The following is a 27,790-nucleotide window of genomic DNA, read 5'->3' on the forward strand; positions in this document are numbered from 1 at the left end:
TTTGTAAACATCAAAATCACGACTCAGGTGGGTAGTTTTCATTAACGAAACAAACATGGCGGAAGCTGTATTTATTAAATAGACGTCGATCAATATGAGGGGGTGCGTCAGACGGGAGCAAATTTAATCTGAAACCCGCCGTGGGGCAAGGGGAGATGTGGTCAGTTAAGGCTTAGTCACACTAGATTCATGATATAATTCGAATTACACTAAAACATTGGGTTTTTGGTGCCCACATTAAACTTATGTGTCTTTTGTTTTACGACCAAAACGTGTCTGGTGAAAACATCTACAGAATGGAATTTATGAAATAGGCTTTTAAAATTCGTAGCTACAAAACTTCCAAGAACTAAAACATTTTTAATTATACTATTTCGGTTCAGACAATTAAGATAGTTATTATAATGGCGAAATTATAGGGCCAACATAAAAATATTAGCATAATTTTTAATACTGGGTTGGGTTGTGCTTTCCATTATGACTTTTGTTTTACACTATGGGTGTGTTCGGTAAAGGTAACATAACATCTATGTATGCTTATGTATACCGTCTGGCTGTTGCTATATGAATTAAGTTATTAGTTTATGTATATGGGTGCTTTGTCATAAAAAATTGAGCACTGGCACTGACCAAGAATTTGTCGTAAAGTATTAGAGAAATCTAAGCCTACCGATGAAGCTTATTTTAATAATTACGTCAAATAAAATCGTTATAGACAGTTGTAATGGCCAGATGTTTGATGGCCATGAAGCTGTTAAGTGTTAAGATGGATAAAAAAACGGGGTTTTTGAATAACCCTATTAGAGAACTAGAAGTTTGGAGGCCTTCAAAAATACAGTAATACGTTTATTAGAATTAATATAATTTATCTGTTTTGTTTAATGACCATGCGGTCACAACAGGAACATGCAGGTAAAATGATAATACTTCGAGCAGGTATTTGACAGATGACATTTATAAAATCATTACTTAAAATCATAGTAGAGGTAGTATAACGATGATTTCTAAATTTAAAGAAGGCGCTTAAGCTCTTTATTATTGGAACGAGCCACCTACGTCATAACTCAGAGGTGCTAGCGACTACATTGCGTGACACATTCTTCGTTTTGCATACATTGATTCACGTCGAATACTATTTTGATTTTGTAATTGGTGTCCATATACTAATAACTTTATTAAATTATATCAACATAACGAACTAAATAATAGCTATTCAACTATAAATATATTTGTTATGTTGTGTGATGTAGGCTTGGTAGCTTAGTTATCCTTTTTGTACTAAATTTCTTCTGCATCATTTGCGTAAGGCAATGTAAGTCAAGCAAACCTTTTTCATCTTGAAATTCATGCGATCTCGCCAGACAGGAGTCTGCGCGTTTGCTCAATCGATACAGCCTCCGATCCAGTCTACCCGCGGCCGTAGAAGCCTTCACGCGCCATTTTTTACACTTTATTATATGGAACTGTTTTTTTTAACAACTTTATTAGAGGTTTTTACGTAATAAATACTCCGGAAATATATCTGGAGATGGCACACTGCTGAGGGTATGTTGTATTCTTTAATATGTTAATTTTCAGTCTTAATTGAAAGTTAGTTAAACCTCTAATGGTTAAGAAAGGAAACAATAGATATATATTCCTTTATGTAAGAAGCAAGTTTAAAGTAAAAATATTATGTTTGTATTTTTTTCATATGAGTGTATTAAATTAATTGTTATATATAACGTTCTTTGTTATAAAAATCACAAAAAAAGTAGTGATTTTGTACAAAAAGTTTATATCAGTTCATTAATTATTGCGGCATTTATAATTAGTCTAAAAATAACGTGTTTTCGTGGACGGATTATTTTAGCGCCATCTAGTGAGATAAATGTTAGGTTGGCCTCGCCCATTGAAAGTGCAATGTACGCAAGTGCAAGGAGATGCAGTTTTTTGTGGAAAATTATGAAAGACGATGTCAATTGGAAATAAATTTTAAAACTTTTACTTAAAGGATTTAACATAGGTTCATTAATTCGAGTGTTTAAAACAAGTCTTAAAATGTAAAAATTTCTAGGTGTACTTTTCTATTATGTGTGCATGATTTAAATATTTCAGTACTAAAAAACTAAAATATCAAAAGTGTTCTCTTTGTAGTTAACAAATGCTTTTTAAGGCGTCGCAGTGGCCCGATCAATGATGATAATCAGAATATAAGTACTAATCTGACACATTAGTAATTCAAACATCAAATAGTGCATTATAAATTTAAATTTCTTCTTCGCTTAATTACTTTTCTTCTGCTTAACCTACGATTACGAAAATTAGTGAGAATACTAACGTGGCAGCATTCGGAATAAATTTTATAACTTGGGTGTTAAAAAGTTTTAATTTCAAGTTTTCTAAGCACTCTCATAACAACAGAGACAGAAGTAAGGTCAGAAGGAAAGCTTTCTGACAAAGAATTTTTTTTGCCTTTCCATTTTATATTTACTCTATGTATATATTACCTTATAAACTGTGGGAGCTTTGACATAAGATTTAATTTAATTCCGAGCGGGGTGTAGTGCGCAGGTTTTCTGTAATTCCCGGAAGAACTCCAGACTTATTTTATAATCTGGGGACTTTGTGCATCTTCTAACCGAAAGCTCCTCCCTTTTACGGGGCGTGTCCTGTAAATTACCCCCTCTTTTGACACGCCCAGTTGCACTCCACAGGTAGTATTGATTATCAATAAAATCCCAGACTATACTAGACCCAGGCTACATTAAATTCTTATCACGTTTTGCCTATTTACAACTTTAGAAGCATTATTCGAATATTCCATTGATTTGAATTGATAATACATTATCAAGATACTACAGAAATGTTACTTTGAACATAATATATTCAGTATTTGTCAATAGTTACAAAGCGGGACAAAAACATTGGTGTGACATATGTTTTGTTACGCTTATTGTCCATTACCAAAATGGTGGTTTACAAAAAGTTATTATAATATAATTTTAATTAACAAACTGCCATTCACATTTCATTCATGAACAAATACAGAATTTCACCCCAATTATACTTGTTAAACATTATTTTTAGCGGCAGCTCGTTACGGGCGTAAACAAGGCTTTGAACAGCATGCATTGTGCTACTACTTGACCGGAATACAGCTTTTGTTCTAAAGTTTAGTCTATGCCGGTATTTGGATTATAGATTGATATTCAAACGCTACAATGATTACATTTCACGTTTTTTTTTAAATCATATAGTTCGCATTTTATGTTTCAGATGGTTCTTAAGATTTTATCGAATTGTTTCATTGATTTAACTCTTCCTTTTGGTTTTTATAGTTTAAATTTTTATGTCGCCGTGTATGTTATGTTTGCTTGAACATTAAATTTCGTTTTTCTTTTTTTTTGTACCAATGTATCAGTGTGCTAAGCGTTGGCAAGTTTTTATAAATAAGTGAATAGTTTGTATAAGAAAACCTTTTTATTATATTTTTTGTGCGTTGCTTTTGTTTTACGAGTGTCGAAAAGGCGGACTATAACGTTCAGCTTATGCGTCGGACTCTTGACCGGGATGGAGTTATTGTTCTGACGAGAACTGAAATATTCCAGTGGGAAATTAGCTTGCTCTGCAGTTATTGAAGTATCTAGCAAAGCAAAATATCTATTTGGTGCTTTTCCTACGTTGAAATAACAGACAATTCGAGTATTACGACATTACAGTTAACACGCGAAATCTTACCCAGATTAAAAATAGATTGCTGTTAGATAAAGATAATTTTTTCACTTCGATACTAAATACCATATTTACCTATTATTTATATTAAGAGCGGCGTTATTGTAGTGATTAAGAGAGCGTTTTTAACCCTGTGGTTGTGGGTTCGATATTCGTTTTTGTAACAATATTTAATTCTTGTTTGTTCGCAATTAACACATACAGTGAAACTTTGAAAGGAAACCCACGAGGAATCCACTTTCATACCCCGATGAAACAGACTCATAATTAAATCTGCTCTTTTTAAATAATAATATTTTTACTTAATATACTTAAAACTTTTAATAGAGTTTATTACTGATCTTAAAAATGTAAATGTGTTATTTATCACCAATGCAATGAGTATCTAGTACGTGTGACATTAATGCCATTAGGGTCCATTTAGAAGTTCTAGACCGCCATTTTAAAAGCATTTCCCGCGTAAAAGGGTCTGTCAAAGTGACATTTGGTTCCGATAAAAGGTCATCGCGCAAGCGACGGAATGCGCAAATGCAGTTTTATATGTTGGCTCTCAGTACTCAGAAGTCGGGGTACTTCTCAGTTCTATTTCGGCTGTCGGCAGTAGCAGACTGCTGTCTGAAATAAATAATAATTGCGGTATAATAAATTACAAGTGTCTAGTTGAATTAAAGCATTTATTTTCGTTGACATTCAGTACTGTGGGCGAATTTTGTGTTCTCATTATATTACATAAATTGTGCAGCGTTAGTGAAATAGTTTTCTAAGTTTAGACAGGAATTTAAAAGGTTTGGATTTGTAAACTTTTCTGATCTGTTTATAAATAAAGTACAATACTTTGAAGTTCAGATTTCTGTTGTCGGAATATGATATATGAAGATAATATTTTTGCGGCTAGGCTGAATTTTAAAAACAAGTTTTAGTTAACAACAATATTGGCGTATATCCAAATGACAAACAGTCACACGAGAAGAGTTAATTTTATAAAAGGCTCGTTTTACCGGTTAACACGTGTCCAATGTTAAGTCCCTTTTATAACATCGTTTCTGCATTTTCATTCACTTTTTGATTTGTCAAGGTATTTGGTATTTATAATTATCTTTATTCACTTTTTAAATTACATTTAAAATAAATTCAATAAAGGGTATTATTTTTCGTAGAACAAGAATCCTATTATGCATATATGGTATAATTTATACGTTAATGGTATAATTATACGTTTACGTAGCCTGATCGTAGCAAGTTTCTCGCAGCCTCTACGAACTTCGCTCCAGCTCTTTCTAGCTGTCTGACAGTTTATTACATTATTATAATAAATATTTAACGAACAACACTAAATTAAAAATAATTGATTTAAATGAAAGATATGTATTAAGTGACATGTACTTTACTCCAAGACCTAATTAATAAAACGAGTATAATATACTTGTCAAAGCGTGCTTGGTATAAAGTGCTCACGTAGAACACAGGCTAGCAATTAGCCACTCAAGAGCCAATTTAACTTCTTTGCATAATTGCTTGTTAAGTACGTTGTTAACTTAATTGACAGGATTACTTTGAACGTTTTAACTAAAACAAAAGAGGGTTAATACAGTGGTCATGTCTGTGTTACGCGTATATAGTAGCTGTTTAGGTATAAAAATTATCGTGCTGGCTAAGTATTTTGTGGATATAAGGTGCAATGTATTTATTTTTAATTAAAAACTTCCGGTTTTATTTATTAATACAATTTTAGGATACACATACTTATACATAGACAATTTATAATATTACAATTACAATTACGGCTATACATAAACGAATAATTACTGTAATATAACGATAACTTTCGAGATGCAGAATACCAAATTGCTGGCAAATATGCTCTGAGAGAAAAAACCTGATAAAGAGCACTGGAGTCACCTACACAAGGCACATATTTTCTGAATTAGCGCTGCACCGCTATTAACTGAGACTTTATCTCTATTAGGTTTAGATTTCTATGCTAGACAGTTTCTTTAATTATTGCTATATAGTATTTGATTGTAAAATTTAAAGAAATAAAAATCTATAAATAAATGTTGTTTCAGGGAGAGGATGGACTACTCTCGGCCAATATGTGCCCTCCTTGCTCTAGTAGTTTTCTACTTATCACACCTCGCACAGTAAGTAACATTTCCTGAAGTCGTATTTTCTAAATTAATTGCGCAAAATCCAACTTTTCCTTAAAAATTTAGATTTAGATAATTTAATGTAAATTTTTTCGTAGTCTTCCTAGGTGGACAAGATGTATTGTTTATATTTTCACCACTTATTTTTGCAAATATGCATATACCTAATAAGTTATATTAATTCAATACATGGTTATTATTTCACTGCATTTAAATTTACTAAGTACTGAATATACGCTTAAGGGCATAGAATTGTGTTCAATGCGAGATATTTAGGCTTCTAGTGACGAGTTATTTAGAACAATTTTCGGATTAAAAATCTGTATTGATCAGAGATAATCATAGGAGTAGATAGTAAAATCGAAAGAATAATAAACAATAAAAATTTAGCTTATTTAGGACAAAATATTATCCTAAATTAATTACAGAAATAATGGATATTTAAATCAAATTTCAAAGTATAATTCCTCTTCCCCCGGACCGCCGATAGGTGTAGACGTGTAGTGGACCCCTTGTAAAAGTTTATTTAAATATTAAATAATAAATTTGGTAACACTAAATTCAAAGAAGAAAATAGGAGCGCATAAAATCACAAGAGGTAACCGGCGTGTGAAGATACCCAACGTGTGAAGACTACGTAGACAGAGAAACGATCCTGCCACCCTGGTACCTGAGATCGGCGACAACAAACCAGCGCCTGCGCAGCGAACAAGAAGTACGGGTAACACACCTAATTATTAACTATTGGTCATACGTGACCTTGAAGGCGACCACTCACCGCTAAGCTCCACCTTTCACAAGCGCCACTGGATAATTACCTAATTAGCGACACCCCTTTCGCTAATTACCTTGTGACTAATTGGCCCGTTGTAAGATACGCATTAGTGGTTACTTTGCTGTGCATTATTCCCTGGTACAATGTCCGCAACACAGTTAAATAAGTCGTTATCTGACAGTAACATAAATGAAGCAGGTATTGAAAGTACACCACCGAATTTTAATTCCATGCGAAATAGTAGGGTCAATAAAAGGTGCAGAGTAGAAAGAGAACAGGAAATGCATACTTCACCCGCTGAACCTTCGGATTTTTCTCAATTTAAATTATACATGAAAGAATTGTTCGCGTCATTTACGAAGACTCAGCAACAAGAACTTAGAGAAATTAATAACAATCTCAAGGAAATGCAATTAACTAACAGTAACATAGAAACATCAATCACGCGTTTGTTTGCTCAACAAGAAGAGTTTCAGAAGAAGATAGAATCACTAGAGGTACAGACTAAGAAAGATAGGGAGTATATTATTATCCTAGAAGATAAAATAGAGGATCTGCAAAGGACAACTCGGAAGACATGTATTGAAATTAAAAATGTGCCAAAGAACGGAAACGAAAATAGAGACGACTTAATTAATATGGTATTGTGTCTCTCAAAATCTGTAAATTTTAATATGAGCCAGCAAGACATAAAAGATATTTACAGAATCCAGAGTAGAAAGTCTGGGGTAAATAACACCCCCATAATTGTCGAACTAGCCTCATCGATTCTTAAAATGGATTTACTTCTGAAAGTCAAGAGCTACAATATTAAAAATAAAACAAAGATACAGGCTAAACATCTCGGATTTACCAAAAATGAAGAAACCCCTGTCTTTATATCGGAACAGTTAACATCAAAAGGAGCCCGACTATTTTTCCTGGCCCGAGACCTTACAAAATCAAAAGAGTACAAATTCTGCTGGACTAAACATGGCCGAGTCTTCGTCAAGAAAGATGAAAATTCTCGGGTTATCCTCATTAACAGCGAAGCCCAGGTACACCTTTTGCTACAGGAAACGTGACTATACTGTGAAACTTCTTTTTATTTCTTACTATTCTTATCGCTTATTTTTTGTGCATGTATTAGTATTAAGAAAATAATTATTAGTCTATTCATACTTAAAGTTTTAGCATTTATAATTAACCTACATTGTTTTGATAAACCAAGTAACAGTAGTTCAAAAAGTTGTAATCTACGGTATCTAAAAGTATTATTCAGTGTAAAATCCCTTTTTTACGGACATACATACACACTTAAACACACATACACAAAATCATACACACTCTTACACAATAAGTTTAACTGTCTCAATAGCACTATATGTACTCTCAAAACATCGTTATCCTGCAACGGTACTTACATGCAATTATTCAATAGAGTAAAGGGCAAGCTACGCCATTCTGCACGCGTAACTGAATATGGATAATCATTTAAACACCTTATGGGAACTAGATAATACAGAAATTAGTAACTCAAAAATAATTGACATCGAAGAATTTAGTAACTACGTTGAGCAAAATAATTTCACTGTCTTGACACAAAATATTAGAAGTATTTACAGTAATTTTGACGACCTTCAGGTAAATTTACAGCAAATGAATCATGATGTGGATGTAATGATCCTTACAGAGTGCAGACTAAATAATAGTAAACGCTTACCACTCCTCCGTAATTACTCTTCATATCATACTACAAATCAGCTCAATCAAAATGATGGCGTTGTAGCATACATAAAAAACAACCATCTCTGTCGGGTAACAGAAGTTTCACTCTCGCACGCCTCGGCTATACAGCTAATTATCGCCGAATACGTTATTATAGGTATATATCGTTCCCCATCACACGCCTGTGCAGATAATTTCATAACTTCCCTAAATAGTTATCTCGATACTATTACTACACCTAAAAATATTATAATAACTGGGGATATAAACATCAACCTAATAGGTAGAGAGTCTGAATCCTTACAACAGCGTCACAATAGATTAAATTATTTAAACATGCTGGCAGGACATGGGCTGCTTCCCGGGCACTGTCTACCTACTAGAGAGTCGAACTGCCTCGACCATGTTTTTCTGAAATTCGATAAACTTAAGAGCTCTGCTTTTGTGGCTGTCTTGACTACAACTATCACGGACCATGCCATGGTAGTATTAAACCTAGCACAAAAAACTGTAACTAGAAACTGCCATAGGTATTCAACTTCTATTGACTTTGAAAACGCGTGTAAAGACTTATTTAACTCAGACATGTCATTTTTCAATATTTACAATGATCCGGAGACCTTGGCTAATAAATTTATCCATGAAATAAAAACCATATTACTTTGTAACACTAAAACTAAGACAATCTCTAATAGCAAGCGAATTCTTAAACCTTGGATATCACTAGGAGCCCTACGCTGTATTAAACTTCGCAATAAAATGCAACTTAAACTAAAGAAAAATCCTTTTAACGTAATCTTAAAAATAACATTTAGACGCTTTCGTAACTTCTGTTCAAACTTAATTAAAAAACTTAAACGACAATTTCATAAAACTCAAATAGCTAACTCAGTTAAAAATCCTAAACAGCTTTGGATAAAAATTAATGAAGTAACTCAATTTAAAACCCCCAAATCCTCAAATACATGTCTACTGAATATTACTCCGAATCCGCTTGACTCACTAAACCGTATCAACCAATTCTTTGTTAAAATAGGGTCAACTTTAGCTGAGGACATTTTACTTAACTTCGGTAACCCAACAACTACAGACATTTGTTCTCGGGTGTCTTCGTTTGTTCTTCTTGAGACTAGTCCTCGTGAGGTGGATGCTATACTCATGGGTCTCGATTCTGGGAGCGCACCTGGTTGGGATGGTATACCCACAAAGTTTTTGAAAATGTCCAGAGACTTTATTGTCCCGCTCATTAGCCAGCTGGCTAATTCCTGCTTCAAAACAGGAATATTTCCAGCCGTATTTAAGAGATCGTTGATCACGCCTGTGCATAAGAGTGGGGACCTGAACGACGTCAATAACTACCGTCCTATATCCGTACTGCCATGTATCTCTAAAATATTAGAAAAGTTACTGAACAATAGACTGGTCAATTACTTAAATAAATTCAAAATTTTATCCAACACACAGTACGGATTTAGGAAGGGCCTGTCTACACAAGATGCCGTGACTGCACTTACTAATGACATAATTGATAATGTAGACAGAGGTATTAAATGCGTAACAATATTCTTGGACCTTAAAAAGGCATTTGATACCGTTTCCGTTCCCATTCTTCTGCGCAGGCTGGAAGCCATAGGAATTCGTGATACAGCTCTCTCCCTTTTTAGAAGTTATCTACAAGGTCGAAAACAACAAGTTAAAATTAATAATTTGATAAGTGAAGAAGAAACCGTGGAATATGGCGTCCCGCAGGGAAGCGTGCTTGGCCCGACATTGTTCCTGATATATATAAATGACCTTTGTAATATTCGGAGCAATGGCGGACGGATCTACTCATACGCGGATGATACCGCGATTGTGTACACGGGAGCGACTTGGATGGCTGTGAAATCCGCAGCTGAACTAGGTCTGGCTGAAGTAGCTGGCTGGCTTAATACCAACTTACTTTCACTTAATGTTAATAAAACAAATTTTATATGTTTTACTGCGAATCAAAGATCTCAGCCGGGTTACGACTTTGGAGTTAGGATTCATAGGTGTGGTGATCCGATTGCCCAGAATTGTAGCTGTCAGACCATAGAACGTGTCAACTCTACCAAATATCTTGGAGTTACAGTGGACCAAAGGTTATCATGGCACTTACACATCGAAACAATTATGGCCCGGGTTAGAAAACTTATTTGGATATTTAAAAACTTACGCTACGTCATGCCCGCGTCATTGCTTAATAAAGTTTATCTAGCCCTGGCTCAATCTATTATAATATACTGCATTCCCGTATGGGGAGGAGCAACTAAAACTAAGTTTTTAGATTTAGAGAGATCTCAAAGGGCCCTTATTAAAGTAATGAACTACAAACCATATAGATACTCTACCGATGACCTTTACAGAAATAGTGGCTTATTGAGCGTTAGAAAATTATACATTTTGCATATCACCCTACGTATGCACAAAACACTACCATTTAGTCCAGGTAAACTAAAGAAGAGACGTAAAGATATTGTAGCATACGCCCCACGCGTGCACACAGTTTCTGCTCAACGTCAATATACTACACAGGCTGCCTACATCTATAATAAACTAAATCAGAAATTAAATATATATCCGATGTTATTATATAATTGTAAGAATACCGTAACTGGGTGGTTGAAAACTATCACATATGAAGAAACAGAATTAATTTTGACGAGAATCAGATAAACACACACACACACACACACACACGCACGCACGCACACACACACACACACGCACACACAAACACACACACACACACACACGCACTCACACGCACGCACGCAAAGACCGTGCGTTATTATTTGTTTAATTTAGTTAGTTTTTAATTCAAAAATAAATAAATAGAAAAATAATATATTTTGTAACTAAGTTTGTCAAGTCATATTTCAGTTGTTTTGGTCCAAACATTGTAATCTATAATTTAAGGGAAGTTGCGAGGTTGCTCCATCACAAGTATTATTTAACTTACTGGGGCTACCTCAATTTTACATGTATGTTAATGTTTGTGATAATTATCCATTATATTGTTACGTTTAATGTAAATGCTATTTAATTCCAATGTCCAATAATTTATGTTCATCCGTATTTTATTTAGTAGACAGGAATGTCACAACATTTGCCAAATAATTAATTTGTGTGTGCATCATGATGAAAGTAATATTTGTGATCACAGACTAAATATTAAAGAAATTTATCATCAATAAAACGCAATACTTAAACTGCGACATATCACAGATAATGATAATCCCGATAAAAACCTTAATTTGTAATATGAAATTTAATATCAATTTAGGTTTAAAAATAAGTAAAGATTGATATCGACGAATTCAAAATTAATGATTTATGATAATCAACTTTTATTTAATTGAAATCAGGTTAAATATAATTTAACTTTTTTTATAATTCATAAAATATGTAATGATAGGGAAATGCGACTAACCCAGTTAGTTAACGTAAAGAAAACACCTCAAAGAATCAATATTGCTTCAGACTAGCTTTTATCATACAAATAGAAAATCTATGAATAGCAAAGAATGCCGAAATTGAGTACACAACTGCCAACACCGTACAATATCTTAATACTTACACATGTCAGAGTCACATGTAACATATTATTTTACATTTTTCAAGTATTTTTATGTAGCAGATAGAAGTCATTGTTATAAAGTTGCTGATAGAAGACAAATCTTTGTTTTTAATTTATTTTTTTATTATTTATTACTCAATATGTCGTATGGAACATGGTGTAGTGGTTGCAGCTCCTTACAAACATTGTGTAAAAAGACTTGGTGGTTAAAAAGAGTGGCGGAGAGTTTATTGCTAGTTCTTCTCTTCCGTTCTACGCCCTGGCAGTAAATGTAAAATTAGACTCATTTAATATTTCTTTTTTTTGACGTTCATAAGTGTTCATTATGTTACCTATATGAATAAATAAATTTTGACTTTTGACTTTTTGAGTCTTAATTATTGAATAACACTTCATTCATTAAATAAGACTCGATATACAAATTTCGTGAATTTTAAGGCTCAATGGTTTTGTGTAATTAAATACTTAATGCCAGATGCACGAATGCGAAGATAAACTTCAGGGAGAAAGAGAAACAAATTCTGGACCAGATTCTAGGTCCAGGGAGATACGACGCTCGAATCAGACCTTCCGGTATCAATGGCACTGGTTAGTAATATACTTCTTTTTATTTATTTCTATTTATAGAACAGTCTTGTCTGCGGAATTGTTTTAATCGACAAAATGTTTCAATACAGAACTATTCGTTATTCAAAGCACGAATCTACGTTGGAAAATGTGTTCTTAATTCTTTCAAGAACAATGTATAATAATGTATAATTACTCATTGTTGGAAAATTTTTAATTATGACAGGGGTAATAAATCATACTTACACGCTGTAAGGGTAATGGAATGCAAAGACAATAAAATTTGGAAATAAATTTTTAAATATAATTAATGTATCGTTCGAAGCTTTAATAAGGCTTTTATCCTCAGGCTTTATTGTTATACGAGCTGAACCTGTGAGGTTATTCACATTTCATGGCCTAATGATATTATAATCGTTTCTAAAGGAGAAATCACCCTTGTAATTATGATCGACTAAATTGTTTGTTAACTGACTAATATCTACAAATCTATAAAATAAATATCTATGGTTTCCTACGATTTTCACAGAATATGTTGTTCTAAATATTTATGACAATAGTCTCTGACTACCCCGACAGATGGACCCGCCGTAGTAAATATAAACCTGTTCGTCAGAAGTATAACAACTATAAGCGACATTAAGATGGTTAGTAACAACAAAGGTGACGAAGATCTTTGTTAAATAGTTATAAATCTCATTTTGTTGTCGCTCCTTAGGACAATGAAGTGAGATCAAGTGTTAGTGTATCTCTTACCATGGGGACGTTATTAATACTAGTGAGAGAAATGAATGAGAGAACGAGAGAAAACAAAACACTATTGTATGCGCAAACATCTGTTACTGATATTTTTAACACTATGGTAAGGGAAAATTAATTCCGTACGCCATTTTAAATCCCTTTGCTTAAATAAATACTTTTTCGACTTCCAAGACATAAGTATTATAGTTATGTCTAGAAAGTCGTTGAATGACAGCTCATATTACGGCCCGGTGGTTTTTTTTTCTTCTTTTTTTTGGGTGCGGGCGTGGGTATGATTTACTAAATGATTTTTTTCAGCTTTTTTTATAATTAAAATAAGAAAGGGATCGTTAATGTTACTTGCAACCATAATTTGTTAACCATTTAAAAAATCAATACCATGTCACGCTATTTTTCATGTGATTTGCTATAAAAATTATATGGCAACTAGATACTGGTCTAGTCGTATTTAGATAACGATAAGGGTAATTATTATAATTGTAGTAATTTTAAACGAATTAACGTGAAATTATAAATATTAATGTTTTCCTACGGTTTATTGTGAAAATGCAATGTTTATTATTATTTTTATATAGATTCGAAATCTGTAATGATGTTTAGCGCTATTAAATAAATTAAGAAAAATGTACACAAATTCGTATTAACAAGTTGAGAGATGAAGATTTATGATCATAATTTTAGTCGTCCTTAATTATGCCTGAGGAGTTAGGTTTTTCAGGTTTCAAGGTGAGTACGACACGTCATCGCCGCGAGTTATATAAAATACTTAATCCCTTAGGGTTTAGTTTCTTTTGTATATATTATCAACCGTATATTTTGCTTGGTACTTAGATGGGCCAGCCGTTGTGAGCGTCAATATATTTGTCCGAAGTATATCAAAAATCGATGACGTCACGATGGTAAGTCGACTGGACTAGATTAAGCACTATGAGATAACTATTTTCCTTAAAGCGGTTGTTCGATTCTTCCTAACAAGTCAAATGAATGGGCAATTCACTCCGCAACGAAGGAGAGTATTACCCGGTCGTGTTTTCTTTAATTTTTTTTTTCATGTTCCTCTTTGGTGTTGACGACCAAAATCGTTTTTCGCGCGCGGTGATCGGTCGTTGCTTTAAAGCTGGTGTCATCATAGTCATGAAAGGTGAAGCTATATGTACGAACATTCCATATAGTCTGGCTCATATCTGGAACTAGATAAATTATCATATAGAATCATACATTAGAATTTTTTCATCTCGACATCAAGAATCATGACTGTGTCATCGATTCGCTGGAAAAGGCTAATTATTTAAATGATTTTTTTTCTGTCGTTAAGGCGATGCGCCAACGTTTGTACACGTCAACATGTTTCTACGATCCATCAGCAAAATAGATGATTACAAGATGGTGAGTGCGGCTGTACTAAGGCGCAAGCCGAGACTTTTTCACGACACTTTTATTAAGCAAAGTTTCGTTATTACGTGTGAAGCTTTGTTTATAGAATTGGCTGTTCTCAAATAACTGTCAAATTGCACACTGCTACGTTAACGCTAACAATTGGATGTCTGTTTTGTATTATTTTGTTTGATTTCTGTTTTACCCTTTTGTTGCCACCTTAACTCTTCCATCTGTCCTTTTCTAAATGATTGCGGCGCCGCGGTCCCCTTTTCGACTTAACATTTTTATTTACTTCCTGTACATACACAATTAAACCGTTGCAATAGTAGCACAACGTATAGCACTAGGTACAGTACATACAATTGGCACACACGGCTTAGGTCAGGGGGGTATCCGCGGCCCGCACCTTTTCTTCACCTCATATTATAATTTCATCATGCTTTATTTGTCATGCATTAACGATTATGATCGTAAAAACTATTTTGGTCGTGTACGTTGATTGTGATTTTTTGATATTGTCTTGTTCATGTGAATTTGTGTTGTAAAGAATTTGGGTTTAACGCGCCCGCACTCGCATTTGGTGCTTACGGTGGTTGACCACCCGACCGCAATATGTGACCCCCGCCATAAGGCTAGATGTACTATACTGTAGCTCTAGTTGTACCGGCCATGCCTGCTAAGCATTCCTTCATCGAATGCTGTGGTGAGTTCTAACTTATTGCTTCCCTAGTTGACACCGAGCATGCAGTGCTTGATATCGATATGAATGTATATAGATTTATATTTTTATCTTAATCTATTTATGTCGATATCTCACTTTAAATAAGCTTTTGGAATTCTAAGTATCTACTTTATACTATGTAGATACTTATTAAGGTATATGTGCAATATACTTTTCTCTTTAAGATAATTTTGTTGCTTTTTTAATTTTATTGTATTATATGTATGTATAAGAAAAAATAATCAGTTATATGCAATTAGGCAATGGTTTTTTTATCCAGAACATACAATATCTACAACTATGTAGACTGGTCGCCGTGGCTATGCTAGAACTTAGATGTTTTAGAGATGCGTCGTAAGGAAAACATTTTTAACCAGATCTAGAATTCAATTTATTATTATGTGGTAAAAAATCATTCTCTTTAGGTGGTACGACGATTTACAACAATAGCTTATTCTGCAACAATTAAATCGATAATTCTTACCAAGTATATAATCTGGCTTTTGTGCCTAACACATATTAGGGAATGCAGAGTCAAGTTTTAATAAGTCGATAAGAGAAATACAATACTTTTCTATGAGATTTTTACAATCAACTATATTATTTATAACAAGTATGTTACCACGGTAACTTCTTGTATGCCAGTATATACATACTTCAGTGTTGGGATTTTAATCAGACTCGTCGTTTTCCGTAAATTAATAATTATTTTATACATATTTGTTTGCTGTATATTTTATTGAACAACCAAATTTCGAACTCACGACTACACTTTCCACACATTTAAACATAACTCTTACATAGCCCTATGTTATTTTTATTAACTTAATCAATTTACACCACGCAGGTACAACGTAAAATTTTTTTAAAACACAGATTTCGTCAATCAAGTGGTTGTTTGAATGAATTCATACAGTCATAGATAAAAATGAATAGAACTGTTTATAAGGGAAATATTTACATTGAGTATCGGCCCACGCGATGCGTGGGTGGTAATATGTCTTGATAGTAGCATTTGGCAAACAGCCAATATAGTAATCATTCATAATAATGCCGCATCAATCAATGTCCACCTAATATTTGATAACTTTCAAGTTAATTTTTTGGGCTTCCGGTCCTGAATATAGGAGTTGTTTGCGAAAACTGATATTAAGCTACGAAGATTTAAGGACTTTACTTCTGTGTTGACGACAACAAATAATTATTGTTAACATTGACAAAGTGGATAGAAGCAGTTGGGGGCGTTTATTAATATTATATTAAATGGTGGAGTACACTAAATTTAAAAAGGCCCTAAATAGAAATCAGTAAACGTTGTAAGTTTTTTTAATACGTAATATATCTTAGGGCAAGATTTACTGGCGAGATTTAGTGCTAAGTATTACTTATGTACGTTAATATTAACACAATCTTAATTTCAATTACTCTTACCACCATTCATAAATACCTAAAACGTAATTACATATTTAAAATCCAAAAGCTAATTTAAAAACTATGCAGCTTATACAGGCCTTATTTATATTATCGTAACATAACAATTTAGCAAGACTTTAAATATCGTATAGTCTTTTTATATTATATGAATTCCAGAATTATCTAACGCCGCTTTTAATAATTATAAGCCACGCTATGCTAAAAAGCTTATAAAATAATATCTTTATACTTATTGCTTATAATTGCTTCTAATAAAACTCCGATATATATTATGTTTATATATATTTGTTTAAATCTATTGTCTTCTTATTATTTATGGCATGCGCAGGTGGGTGCATTCACATCGATCAACAACTGAGATTTTTATCAACACAGTAAATATTTAACTTCGTCCAAAAGATTATTAGTTGCCAAGTTGTCACAAAGATCTTGTAAAAGACATGGCAGTAACCGGCTATTCGAAATTTAAAAAAGAAATTCGTGTATCCGTTGCATAAAAAACAACAGAATTGTAGAATATGAAAACTAATATTCAATACTCTCTGGTTTGAATGCACCAATTAATAGCGTAACATCTGCCACAGAAACGACTTAAATTGGAAACGCGAACGCTTGAGGAAGATATTGTATTTTCCAACATAATTAAGTAATGATAAACTGTCAATGTGTTGAAGTAATTGAGGATTTAATCATAATGCAAGTATAGGAAACGCTTATCCTGATTTATCTTTGTATGTTTAATATATGGAATACGCTTTTTCTTCAAGTTTTTTTGCTTCTGTTTCCTTTTTTTTGACAGCCGTTCGATACACCTTTAAATTTATGTTTGAGTCGTTTCGGTGCAGACGTTTTGATGTAAGCTTTTTCGTTAAAAATTCATTTGACTTGCTGTTTTGATGTCGAAGGCAGTAATTTGATGTTTAATGTAATATATACCTTCGACATCATTGTATGTGTGTTACTGTGTTTGCTCTACACGAATAATACGTTATCACTTAAGAACACGTAATATTAGTACATTTAGTTTAGGGTTGCCAATTATATAAACTATTTCGTGAATTAGATCATCATTTATTTTATATCATCAAAGATGTTTTGTAAAATAAAGGACTGTACTTTATTTTAGATTATCTTAAAGAAAGTACAGTCTTATCTCTTCTTTATGACTCTGTAAACTCTTGTCATCTTATGTGCTCCCATTGGAAGTCGAGTAAAGAAGTTATTTTTAAGACTTTTCCTTTTTAAAGTAGATGCGCGTACTAAACACTATAATATATAAATTGCTTTGACTCTGTAAATATTTTAACTCAAACAAAAGCAAGAATAAATTTGGCAACCCTATTAAGTCTCATAAAGGCACATTAAACTATAGATTGCTGAACCAAAGCTTCATAGAACTTGTAACTTTGATTAAAATAAAAAATGTAATATAAAAATTAAAATTTCCTTTTCTTAAATAACTGACTTGAATGTACCTTATATTAAACGCAGTATGTGTGTACCAATATATAATGCAGTATTTTTGTGATATTACTTAAAATTTACTTCGGGTCTTCCTACTTCGAATGCTCTAATAAAATATTACTCATAAAACGTCAAATTTGGCCGTGAGTTTAGTCCTTATAACTCTCGTTAAATATGTCTTTTTATTTAACTAGAGATACTTATGTATATAGTATATAGTATATAGTGTTATATGGCGAGTATCATTAAATTGTCATTGGTCAACTGCATCTCTCGTCCAACAGGCGAACAACTTACATGATGATTATTATTACATCCGTGTGGATATCCATAATAGTATAGTTTCTTTTATTTTATACAGCCACCACCAAAAGTGTATTTTATAAATGTTATTTTATCAGCGTAATATATACAAAATGCTGCTAAAGGACACATGTAAACGTCAAATTCAAGTCGGTTTAAAAACAAACAAAATAATGACGTTCATTTTAAAGCAATTTTACGTTTTTAGGAATACTCTGTTCAACTGACATTCAGAGAACAATGGCTGGATGAGAGATTGAAGTTCAATAATTTGGGAGGTAAGTTGTATTTCTATACAGCGCACATACATTGTCTTTTATATAAAATTCTCGTGTCGCGGTGTTTGCGGTTAACTTCTCTGAATCGGCTTGACCGCTTCTCATGAAATTTTGTGTGCATATTAGGTATGTCTGAGAATCGGATAACATCTATTTTTCATACTCCTAAATGTTTAGCATAGTCCACCACTAAATATATTTTTTTAAATTTTTGTATTTATTTTTATTTTTTATCAACTGTATCAACAGCATTAAAAGTACATACAACCCTAAATTCTCAACCCTCTACGATCAACTTTTATTTTTTTTATAAATGATATACATGGCAAAACGTCGTTTGCCAGGTCAGCTAGTCTTTTATAATATTGAAGATAATTGAGTAATAATTCCCATTTATAATTTTAGTCTATGAATAAATAAATAAATCTGAAAATAGCCGACCCTAACTTTAATATGCCAGTGGGTTACTCACGCAATGCGTTCGTAAAAAGCTTTTAAAGTTTCGAAATAAACTTTACCCTTTAACGGTGTCTCGGAGGGAGTTAATGTTTTGTTTATTAGCTATACACGTTATGATACAGTTAGAAAAAAGCTATATAGTTTTAACGTTTAGGTGTTTGCTACCGCTCCTAAAAAATTAACAAGACTCTGTCATATAGATAAATAATGACAGAATGTAGTCAAATGCCAAATAACATAAAAAAAAACTAGTTGAAGAATTTACTATGTTTATATGAATTTATCGCGATCTTAACAAGAGTGCATTGTACACGAGTACAAACCACAGTAGTTTTCATGCGTAATACACCATTATTTAGTTTGTATTATTCTGTAATTAAAAAAAATGGTGTAATAATTGTTGTCTAGCTACATTTTTTAAAATAAATTTAGAGAAGTTTTTTTTAAATATTTTATACTACTCCCCTGCCACCGTGTCCAGGGACTTTATATATCTCACATTTGCTTTTTTTCAACAAACATAAAAAAATACATTTCACTGCTACTATTTGTGAAATAGTGTACTGGAAGTGTTACGCGTCGGGAAATACGCGGTAAGACTACATCGGTAATATTTTTATTAACGAGACCCGCTCTTTTTGTCTTGTTTGCCGCCTTTATATATACAATGATTTTTTCACAGAGCAGTTCCAGGCACGGTCTGTGCTTTATAGCCCAGTCATATTAGGGCTTTCACCTCGGAATGAAAGATAATAAGCTGCAAATTGGTATGAACCTTTGTTTTGTCATTCTAAATGTTGTCTCAAAAGTCACAATCGTTATCGTGTCCGCGTCTCAAGATATTCAAGGTCAAAGGTCACAAAAATCGGTTTTTCGCGAATATCTGGCTTCCTATCGGTTAAATGAGATTTGCATTTATTATAAAAGTTGTAGGCTATAAAATTCCCTACAACTTTTGTTTAAACTTTTTTTTCATACGACCAACCGTTTTGAAGGTAGAGCGCGAAGTGCACATCGTACAGTCATATACGGCCCAATGCAAGGTCAAGCGTGAGTTATGGTTATCAGTACGTTATAAAGTCAATTATTTACAATAATTATAATTATTAAACAATGCCTATTATTTATGTACTAACTATTAATTATTTATATTTAATTAAAGTAAGTAACTTGATTATTTATATATAATTATTCATATTTAACTATTTAAGTATAAAATATTATTAATTCTGGATTATATATTTTAGTTTTATTTTAAGTTAAAATGATAGTAAGAGTATATATTTTACACATATTTTTATTTATTATTAAATACGGCATAATATACATTTATCAAAATGTGAGTTCAAATATCAAAAGTATCTTTGTTGATTTTAATTGTAATGAAATTGGAAATGGAAGCTAATTATCTTCTTCTTCTTCGTCTTCTTCTTCTTCTTGTCGCTCAAAAATTTTCGATTCATTGTCATCATCCTCATTATCTGTCATGTTCATCTCCAAACCTTCCAGAATATCGGGATCATATGTATTTTCTTCATCGGGATTACTTGGATACAGTGAAGCGTTGAGGCAAGCTTGTCCGTTGCACTGGCCGCAAGCTAAAGAACATTGTAGCCCTGATTTTCTGCATCCACAGCGGGAACCACAACTATTTTTGCAATTGCAAAATATTACGTTTAGTAGTTCGGCTGGTGCTGGAGGTAATAACGTTCGTATGGGCTCCAGGATTTCATTTTCAAGCATCCAGCCCCATTCTTGAGGTTCTAAGTCCTTCCCTAACCACGTTTGAATCTGGTAGTAGAAACGTTTTATGTGTTGATGAGCTGCTACACTTGTTGGTGGAAGTGTTGACAGTTGTACAGGTTTATGACTGTACGATGTGCACTTCGCGCTCTACCTTCAAAACGGTTGGTCGTATGAAAAAAAAGTTTAAACAAAAGTTGTAGGGAATTTTATAGCCTACAACTTTTATAATAAATGCAAATCTCATTTAACCGATAGGAAGCCAGATATTCGCGAAAAACCGATTTTTGTGACCTTTGACCTTGAATATCTTGAGACGCGGACACGATAACGATTGTGACTTTTGAGACAACATTCAGAATGACAAAACAAAGGTTCATACCAATTTGCAGCTTATTATCTTTCATTCCGAGGTTGACCCCTTTTCTTACCTAATATGACTGGGCTATTATTGACATGTCCTGTTGGCCGTTACATTCTACAGTACAGTTCTACAGTTTAGAAGTTTATACATTTTCATTTTCAGGACGTCTAAAATACCTTACACTAACCGAAGCGAACAGAGTATGGATGCCTGACCTCTTCTTCTCCAACGAGAAGGAGGGTCACTTCCACAACATCATCATGCCAAACGTATACATCAGAATATTCCCCAACGGCAATGTACTGTACAGCATCCGTATCTCTCTGACGCTGTCGTGCCCGATGAACCTGAAGTTATACCCACTGGATAAGCAGACTTGCTCCCTCAGAATGGCTAGCTGTAAGTTTTAGTATTATACTAGTTAAAAGGAAGTAACTGGCTGATCATGGCTTAACTTGTGTTAATAATGTTTTTTTTTATATAGAACAGGGGCAAACGGGCAGGAGGCTCACCTGATGTTAAGTGATACCGCCGCCCATGGACACTCTCAATGCCAGAGGGCTCGCGAGTGCGTTGCCGGCCTTTTAAGAATTGGTACGCTCTTTTTTAGAAGGGCCCTAAGTCGAATTGGTTCGGAAAAACTTCAGTCGGCAGCTCGTTCCACAAAGTGGTGGTGCACAATAATTGTACTATAATTAAACTTTTCAGTTCATAATCCGTTCAAAACATATAGGGAGTCGTAATAATTAATAACAAAAATTAACTTATCTTATTTTTTTATTAAAAAACAATATTTACCTACTCAGGAATAATAATTATAATATTAAAAATATAAATAGATTAATATCCAAACCTTGATCCTTACTGTTGCCTTGTATTGCGATACTTTTTGTAATTTTATAATGCTTATTCTAATCGATTATATTAAGAAATGTAATACCCACTGTTATAAATAAGATCTAAATCCTTTTGAAATCCTCCTATTTGTGATAAAGAGCAGATTTCAATAATAATAAAGTAACATTGATAACTTTAGGGGCAATTATCAGAAACGAGCCGATTTCCTAAGTAACACAAATGTAGTATATCTAGAAATTATTTCAATTTGGTAAAAAGAAACGAATCATTAATCAAATAATAAAACAGAACATAGTAATAAAAATAGCACACATATAAACATTGTCTTTTACCAACTGCTATATTTTTAATAGTTATCACACATTACATTAGCGAAAGATATAATAACGGTATCGCTACCCAGCATTTGGTTAATGTAAACAGAGGCCGGTTATTTTCGTAAAGGTATACGTTTTTACCGTCTTGACATATTTACTGAAATTTTCCTCACGAAAATGTGTTTTTAAAAATGGTATTGCTAATGGATGTAATGGTTAAAAAATACTGTATCAAATGATAACAATCATAGTTTATATAAACCGTGTATAGTAATCATACAGGGTTTTATACAAATCATAAAAATTAGTATTTTTTCAGTTAAAAAATTCATATAGGTACACAAGTACACTTATGAAAGTCAAAAAAATTCAATTGTAAATTTACATTTACTACCAGTTCGCATGTCAAAGGCGTAGAGCGGGCAAGAAGATTATCAAAATAAACAAGCTATCTTATAAGTCATGGTAGTTAACTCCGGAAAATTAATAAAATTTAAATATTATTAAATATATTGCATATCAAAAACCTAACCAAAGTACAGAGCGGCTGGTTAAACGCTGACAACGCAATCGCGAGCTCTCTGGCATTGACAGTGTCCATGGGCGCCCATGGGCCTCCTGCCGGTTTGCCCCCTGTTCTATACACAAAAAGGACGAATTGCTCAACATTATTATTACATTCAACTGTATAACTGTATTGAAAAAAATGTACATATTACAGTATCGTAATAAAAAAATATTTAATTTACATAATTAATGATAGTCCATACCCCCTTCGCCTTCACACGTGAAGACTCATCACCTATAGGGCACATCAAACCAACCAGAACATTTATATATATATTGATTTACAGACGGCTGGACGACAGATGATCTCGTGTTCCTGTGGAAGGAAGGTGACCCAGTCCAGGTTGTGAAAAACCTTCATCTGCCTCGCTTTACCCTCGAGAAATTTTTAACTGATTATTGTAACAGTAAAACTAATACAGGTAATTATTTTTTTTATTTATAAGTCGTATTAGATTACTACATATAATTTCTATGAGGGATATAAATCGTTTTAAATTTTATCTTAAGGTTTTAATTTAATCCAAAATGTTTTTCGAGTAAATTCAATATTGAAGATCTATTAAAAAATCCTTTCCTGAACAAAAAAGAATCCAAATTAGTAAATATTAAAATTCCTATTTAATATGAAGCGAAATTACTGGTATACGTTTGGATAACTATGACAATCATTAATTAATTATACCCTATATATTGGTATTAATGTTAAGTAAAATAATTAATATATACTTTCAGGCGAATACAGTTGCTTAAAGGTGGATCTTCTTTTTAAGAGAGAGTTCAGTTACTACCTCATTCAGATCTATATACCATGCTGCATGTTAGTAATCGTTTCCTGGGTGTCTTTCTGGCTCGACCAGGGAGCTGTCCCGGCGAGAGTCTCACTGGGTAAGACAAATTTTCTTGCATAAACCCCAAAGCTGCATTTTGATCCGTTTTTTTTTCTTTTTTAGTTAGTCTTATATTCTATTTAAATAAAAATAACTCACATACATTGCTACGACAAAACAATACTAACAGGATTTTTATCGCTAGATGATAGCCATGTTTTTTATTTACCTATTACGTTTTTAACAGGAGTAACGACACTTCTAACTATGGCGACTCAGTCGTCTGGAATCAACGCGTCGCTCCCTCCAGTCTCTTACACAAAGGCCATCGATGTTTGGACGGGAGTATGCCTTACGTTCGTATTTGGAGCCTTGCTTGAGTTTGCTCTAGTAAACTATGCGTCTCGCTCTGATATGCACCGGGAGAATATGAAGAAAACGAGACGGGAGATGGAGGCAGCTGCAAGTATGGATGCGGCCTCCGATCTCCTTGACACAGATAGTAACACAACGTTTGCAATGGTGAGCTCGCATTTAGTTTAACCATCTGGGATCAAAGCAGGTTTAGACCCGAAAGCATGTCCTATTTTATTTCTATTTGGACAATTTATTTTGCATGTCTTAAAGTAATCAGTTAACAGTTATACTCTTTGATCCCATGAAATAGATGCTTCTTATTTTGGTATTTTGAAGGATACTCGGTTTGGGTTAGTGTAGTTAGAGTCAATTTTATTTCTTAGGTTTGAAAATTGGTGAATGACTGTATTTAATTTTATTTTGTAGAATGTTATCGATAGTTTGAACTTATCAGGCATTCTGGAATTATACATATTAAATTAGTAAGTATTTTATTTGACAAAATACACTTATACGTGAAACATACCAAATATAAATTCATGACAACGAAAATCTCACTTTACTAAACATATTTTCTAAATTTGACAAACCAAATCTGGCCTTTAAATACCAAAGGAAGTAGCATTCGTATCCTAGAGAATGTAATGTTACTGTCGTGCCTGACTCTCTGCAACTGACAGAAACCGCTGATGCGCGGCACCAACGACAAGATGCGACAATGTGAGATTCACATGACTCCGCCAAAGAAGAACTGCTGCAGAATTTGGATGTCCAAGTTCCCGACTCGCTCTAAGAGGATAGACGTAATCTCGCGCATAACTTTTCCGCTAGTGTTCGCGCTCTTCAACTTAGCCTACTGGTAAGTATTTTAAGTACTAATTTGTTATTTACTTGATCTGTATCTGTGTTTTCTCAGGAAAACAAAAGTATTTTTCGACGATTGGTTGAAATAGACCAGTGTTTGGACCACATAAAACATTGCGGATTATTATTGGTTTATGATTGCATTAAGATGAATGATTAAAAAAGTTTATGTGAAAGAAAAGCTCAGGCACTAATGTTGTTCAAAAAAGAATAGAATAATATCTTAATCGAAAAACATTTTTTACATCCATCGTAATTCTTTTAATAGATTTGCGTAAACAAAACAAAAGACTGCTGCTTCCATGACTCCTTAGAAAAGATATATACTAACGGACTATGTCATTTGGCCATAGATGTTTCATAGCAAATTCTCGTGACACTACAATACCTTCCAGGTCGACCTACCTATTCCGCGACGAGGAGGAACAAAAGTGATTCTCGCGTTCAAGTGGCGAAGTAGTGCAGGCGATACAGCTGACCGCCGCCGTGCTTGCGCCCTACGTCTTATTCGTGCTCGCCTACCTGTGCTGCCTGCGACGGCCCACCGCGTCTTCTCGCGTGCGCATGCGCAGGCATCGCATATAGTCAATGAAACGTTTCCGTTTCTTACATTATTAGGCTCGCGTCAATCACTGTCGAACAGCTGAAAACATCTGGTGCATTATTTTAGATCTTAAAAACATATTAAATTGTGTTATACTTGATTTCTTACTTGAACTGTAAAAGATACAGAAACGTTTCATTCACTAGACGCTCTCGTTCATTTTACAGAAGCGCTTAAAAGTATCATAAGAAAAATATAATTTCTCTAAATTACTCAGGTTTAATTTGTCTAGATAAAAATGTTCTACTCAAGTGATACTTTAAGCCTTCTCGATTTGAACAAAACAGAAAGCATTGAAACGACACAAAATTTTGTTTGGTCATAATCATTACACATCACGGCAAACTAAATTTAGACTATGACAAATTCAAGTCATTGCGGCTCTACAAATCGCCCGAATTATCCAATTGAAAAGTATATAAATCATTTTTTACATAAGCCACTTAAGGTGACACAATCCGAAAGATCGGAATTGCTATCTTACATAATGGAATGTCAGAATTATTTAAATATTCTAGTCCACAAACATGGACATAACATAAAACTTAAATCAAAATATCTTAACGTAGCCTACAAGCACTAGAGTTTACCAATTATATTATACACCCATGTAAATTAAAATTAACTAAAGATATTCTTCAATCGTAAACTTCATATCTTCGTAGAGTAGTATTTTTACAAATTTCTATCAGTGCTTTTAATCATCCTTGATCTTTTAATATTTTGGGCATTCTTAGGCAATTTATCTTTCAATTTCGTCATTTTTCACCCGACATTTCGTGCGTTCTATTTTGGCTGTGACTATTATGTATCCGAAACAATGCTTTCATATATATCTCTTTTATAATCCAGGTAGACACATTAAGACAAATCCAAGAGCACTGCGGCTGGAAGCTTAAAGGAAAGCCGTTTGTTTTATTAAGATTTTTGATATTTTTTACTAAAATACCCTTGGCGTAGTGTATGTGCGGTGAGATGTAAAGTAAGGTAAGTGTATTATAGTAACTCATCACATACTATGGAAAAATCCTTTTCACATTACCATGAACTAACAAAATATAAAAGTTATTCATATAACTGATTAAAGGATTTTTTCAAATCTATCAAACAGTGAAATCACTAGTAAAATTATTAATGTACCTTTACAAAATAATTATCAGCAATGTTTTAGATGTAGATAATAGTTTTCGAATATGAATCAGTATGACTGTGGCAATTGATGTTTGACCACAGAATCGTTACTGATTTCAATTTGCAGCATCACTTATTCGTAGATTAAACAGGAGTTAAAAACCTGTCATTAAGACTATTAATCTTAGATGATTCTAAGAAGGCAAACTTAGAAGATAAAATAAAGGAATTTATAAAATAAACGTTAATAGTAGCTTAGATGTAGTGGGGTTAAAAACATTATCTTTTTAAAGTTCATTTTACGCTAGAAGATAAAACCAAACAAAACCAAAAATCTTGTATCTTGAATCTACATTCTGCATCACGGTTAAGTAATATAAAAATAATATGGTTAAAAAAATAAAACTTATTTCTTTTTTATAGTCAACAACGTATACATTTTTTGTGCTTCGATAATCGTTAATAATAATAATAATAATAAAATCATTTATTTCAGACCAATCAACAAGTCCATATGTTGTTAGTATAGTAAAACTTATAAGACTTATAACTATGTTAGTAAAATTATTAAAAACATTTAGTTCATTAGTCTACGTTGATTTGAGACACCCGGCACACGGGCATGTATTTGCCACAATCAATTAATAACATTCAAACTAGGATACAGTTTTTTAAACGATCCGACACAATAAATGTTGGTTTAAAAAGATAATGTGTTTACAATAAAGTAGGTATTTATGTATATAACTGGCCTACTCTACACCTGTGTCGCTCAGTGTATATAAATAATATTAATTAATCTAAGCTTCTATCTGTTACTTTATCACTCGTTTCACTGAATGTAAA

The 27,790-nt window shown here is 33.1% G+C and overlaps 1 protein-coding gene across 10 annotated transcripts; it reads left to right on the forward strand.

Moving 5' to 3' along the window:
* The first annotated feature begins 1,423 nt into the window (after nucleotides 1–1,423).
* Nucleotides 1,424–27,391, forward strand: LOC110998620 (glutamate-gated chloride channel). 10 transcript variants are annotated; one of them, XM_022267345.2, is made up of 11 exons: nucleotides 1,424–1,545; nucleotides 5,781–5,855; nucleotides 12,420–12,532; nucleotides 14,589–14,659; nucleotides 18,781–18,850; nucleotides 21,579–21,815; nucleotides 23,446–23,580; nucleotides 23,894–24,046; nucleotides 24,236–24,510; nucleotides 25,026–25,204; nucleotides 25,605–27,391. In XM_022267345.2, exons 2-11 carry the CDS (start codon nucleotides 5,788–5,790, stop codon nucleotides 25,642–25,644), a joined length of 1,341 nt encoding a protein of 446 aa, XP_022123037.1. In that variant the 5' UTR covers nucleotides 1,424–1,545; nucleotides 5,781–5,787; the 3' UTR covers nucleotides 25,645–27,391. The 10 variants fall into 10 exon arrangements, with proteins under 10 accessions (XP_022123037.1, XP_045486995.1, XP_022123039.1 ...); XM_022267347.2 differs by lacking the exons at nucleotides 1,424–1,545; nucleotides 14,589–14,659 and adding exons at nucleotides 4,277–4,499; nucleotides 13,091–13,158; XM_045631037.1 differs by lacking the exons at nucleotides 1,424–1,545; nucleotides 14,589–14,659 and adding exons at nucleotides 4,277–4,499; nucleotides 13,091–13,158 and having other exon boundaries at nucleotides 25,056–25,204.
* Nucleotides 27,392–27,790: the final 399 nt, after the last annotated feature.

Source organism: Pieris rapae, chromosome 14 (assembly GCF_905147795.1).
Source record: "Pieris rapae chromosome 14, ilPieRapa1.1, whole genome shotgun sequence".
Taxonomy (NCBI): Eukaryota; Metazoa; Arthropoda; class Insecta; order Lepidoptera; family Pieridae; genus Pieris; species Pieris rapae.

Excerpts from the sequence above, each read along its gene's own strand:
- LOC110998620 (XM_022267345.2), top strand. The coding sequence starts at position 5,788 with ATGGACTACTCTCGGCCAATATGTGCCCTCCTTGCTCTAGTAGTTTTC. Across the intron at positions 5,856-12,419 it reads TACTTATCACACCTCGCACA|ATGCACGAATGCGAAGATAA; the intron begins GTAAGTAACATT and ends ACTTAATGCCAG. Across the intron at positions 12,533-14,588 it reads TTCCGGTATCAATGGCACTG|GCGATGCGCCAACGTTTGTA; the intron begins GTTAGTAATATA and ends TCTGTCGTTAAG.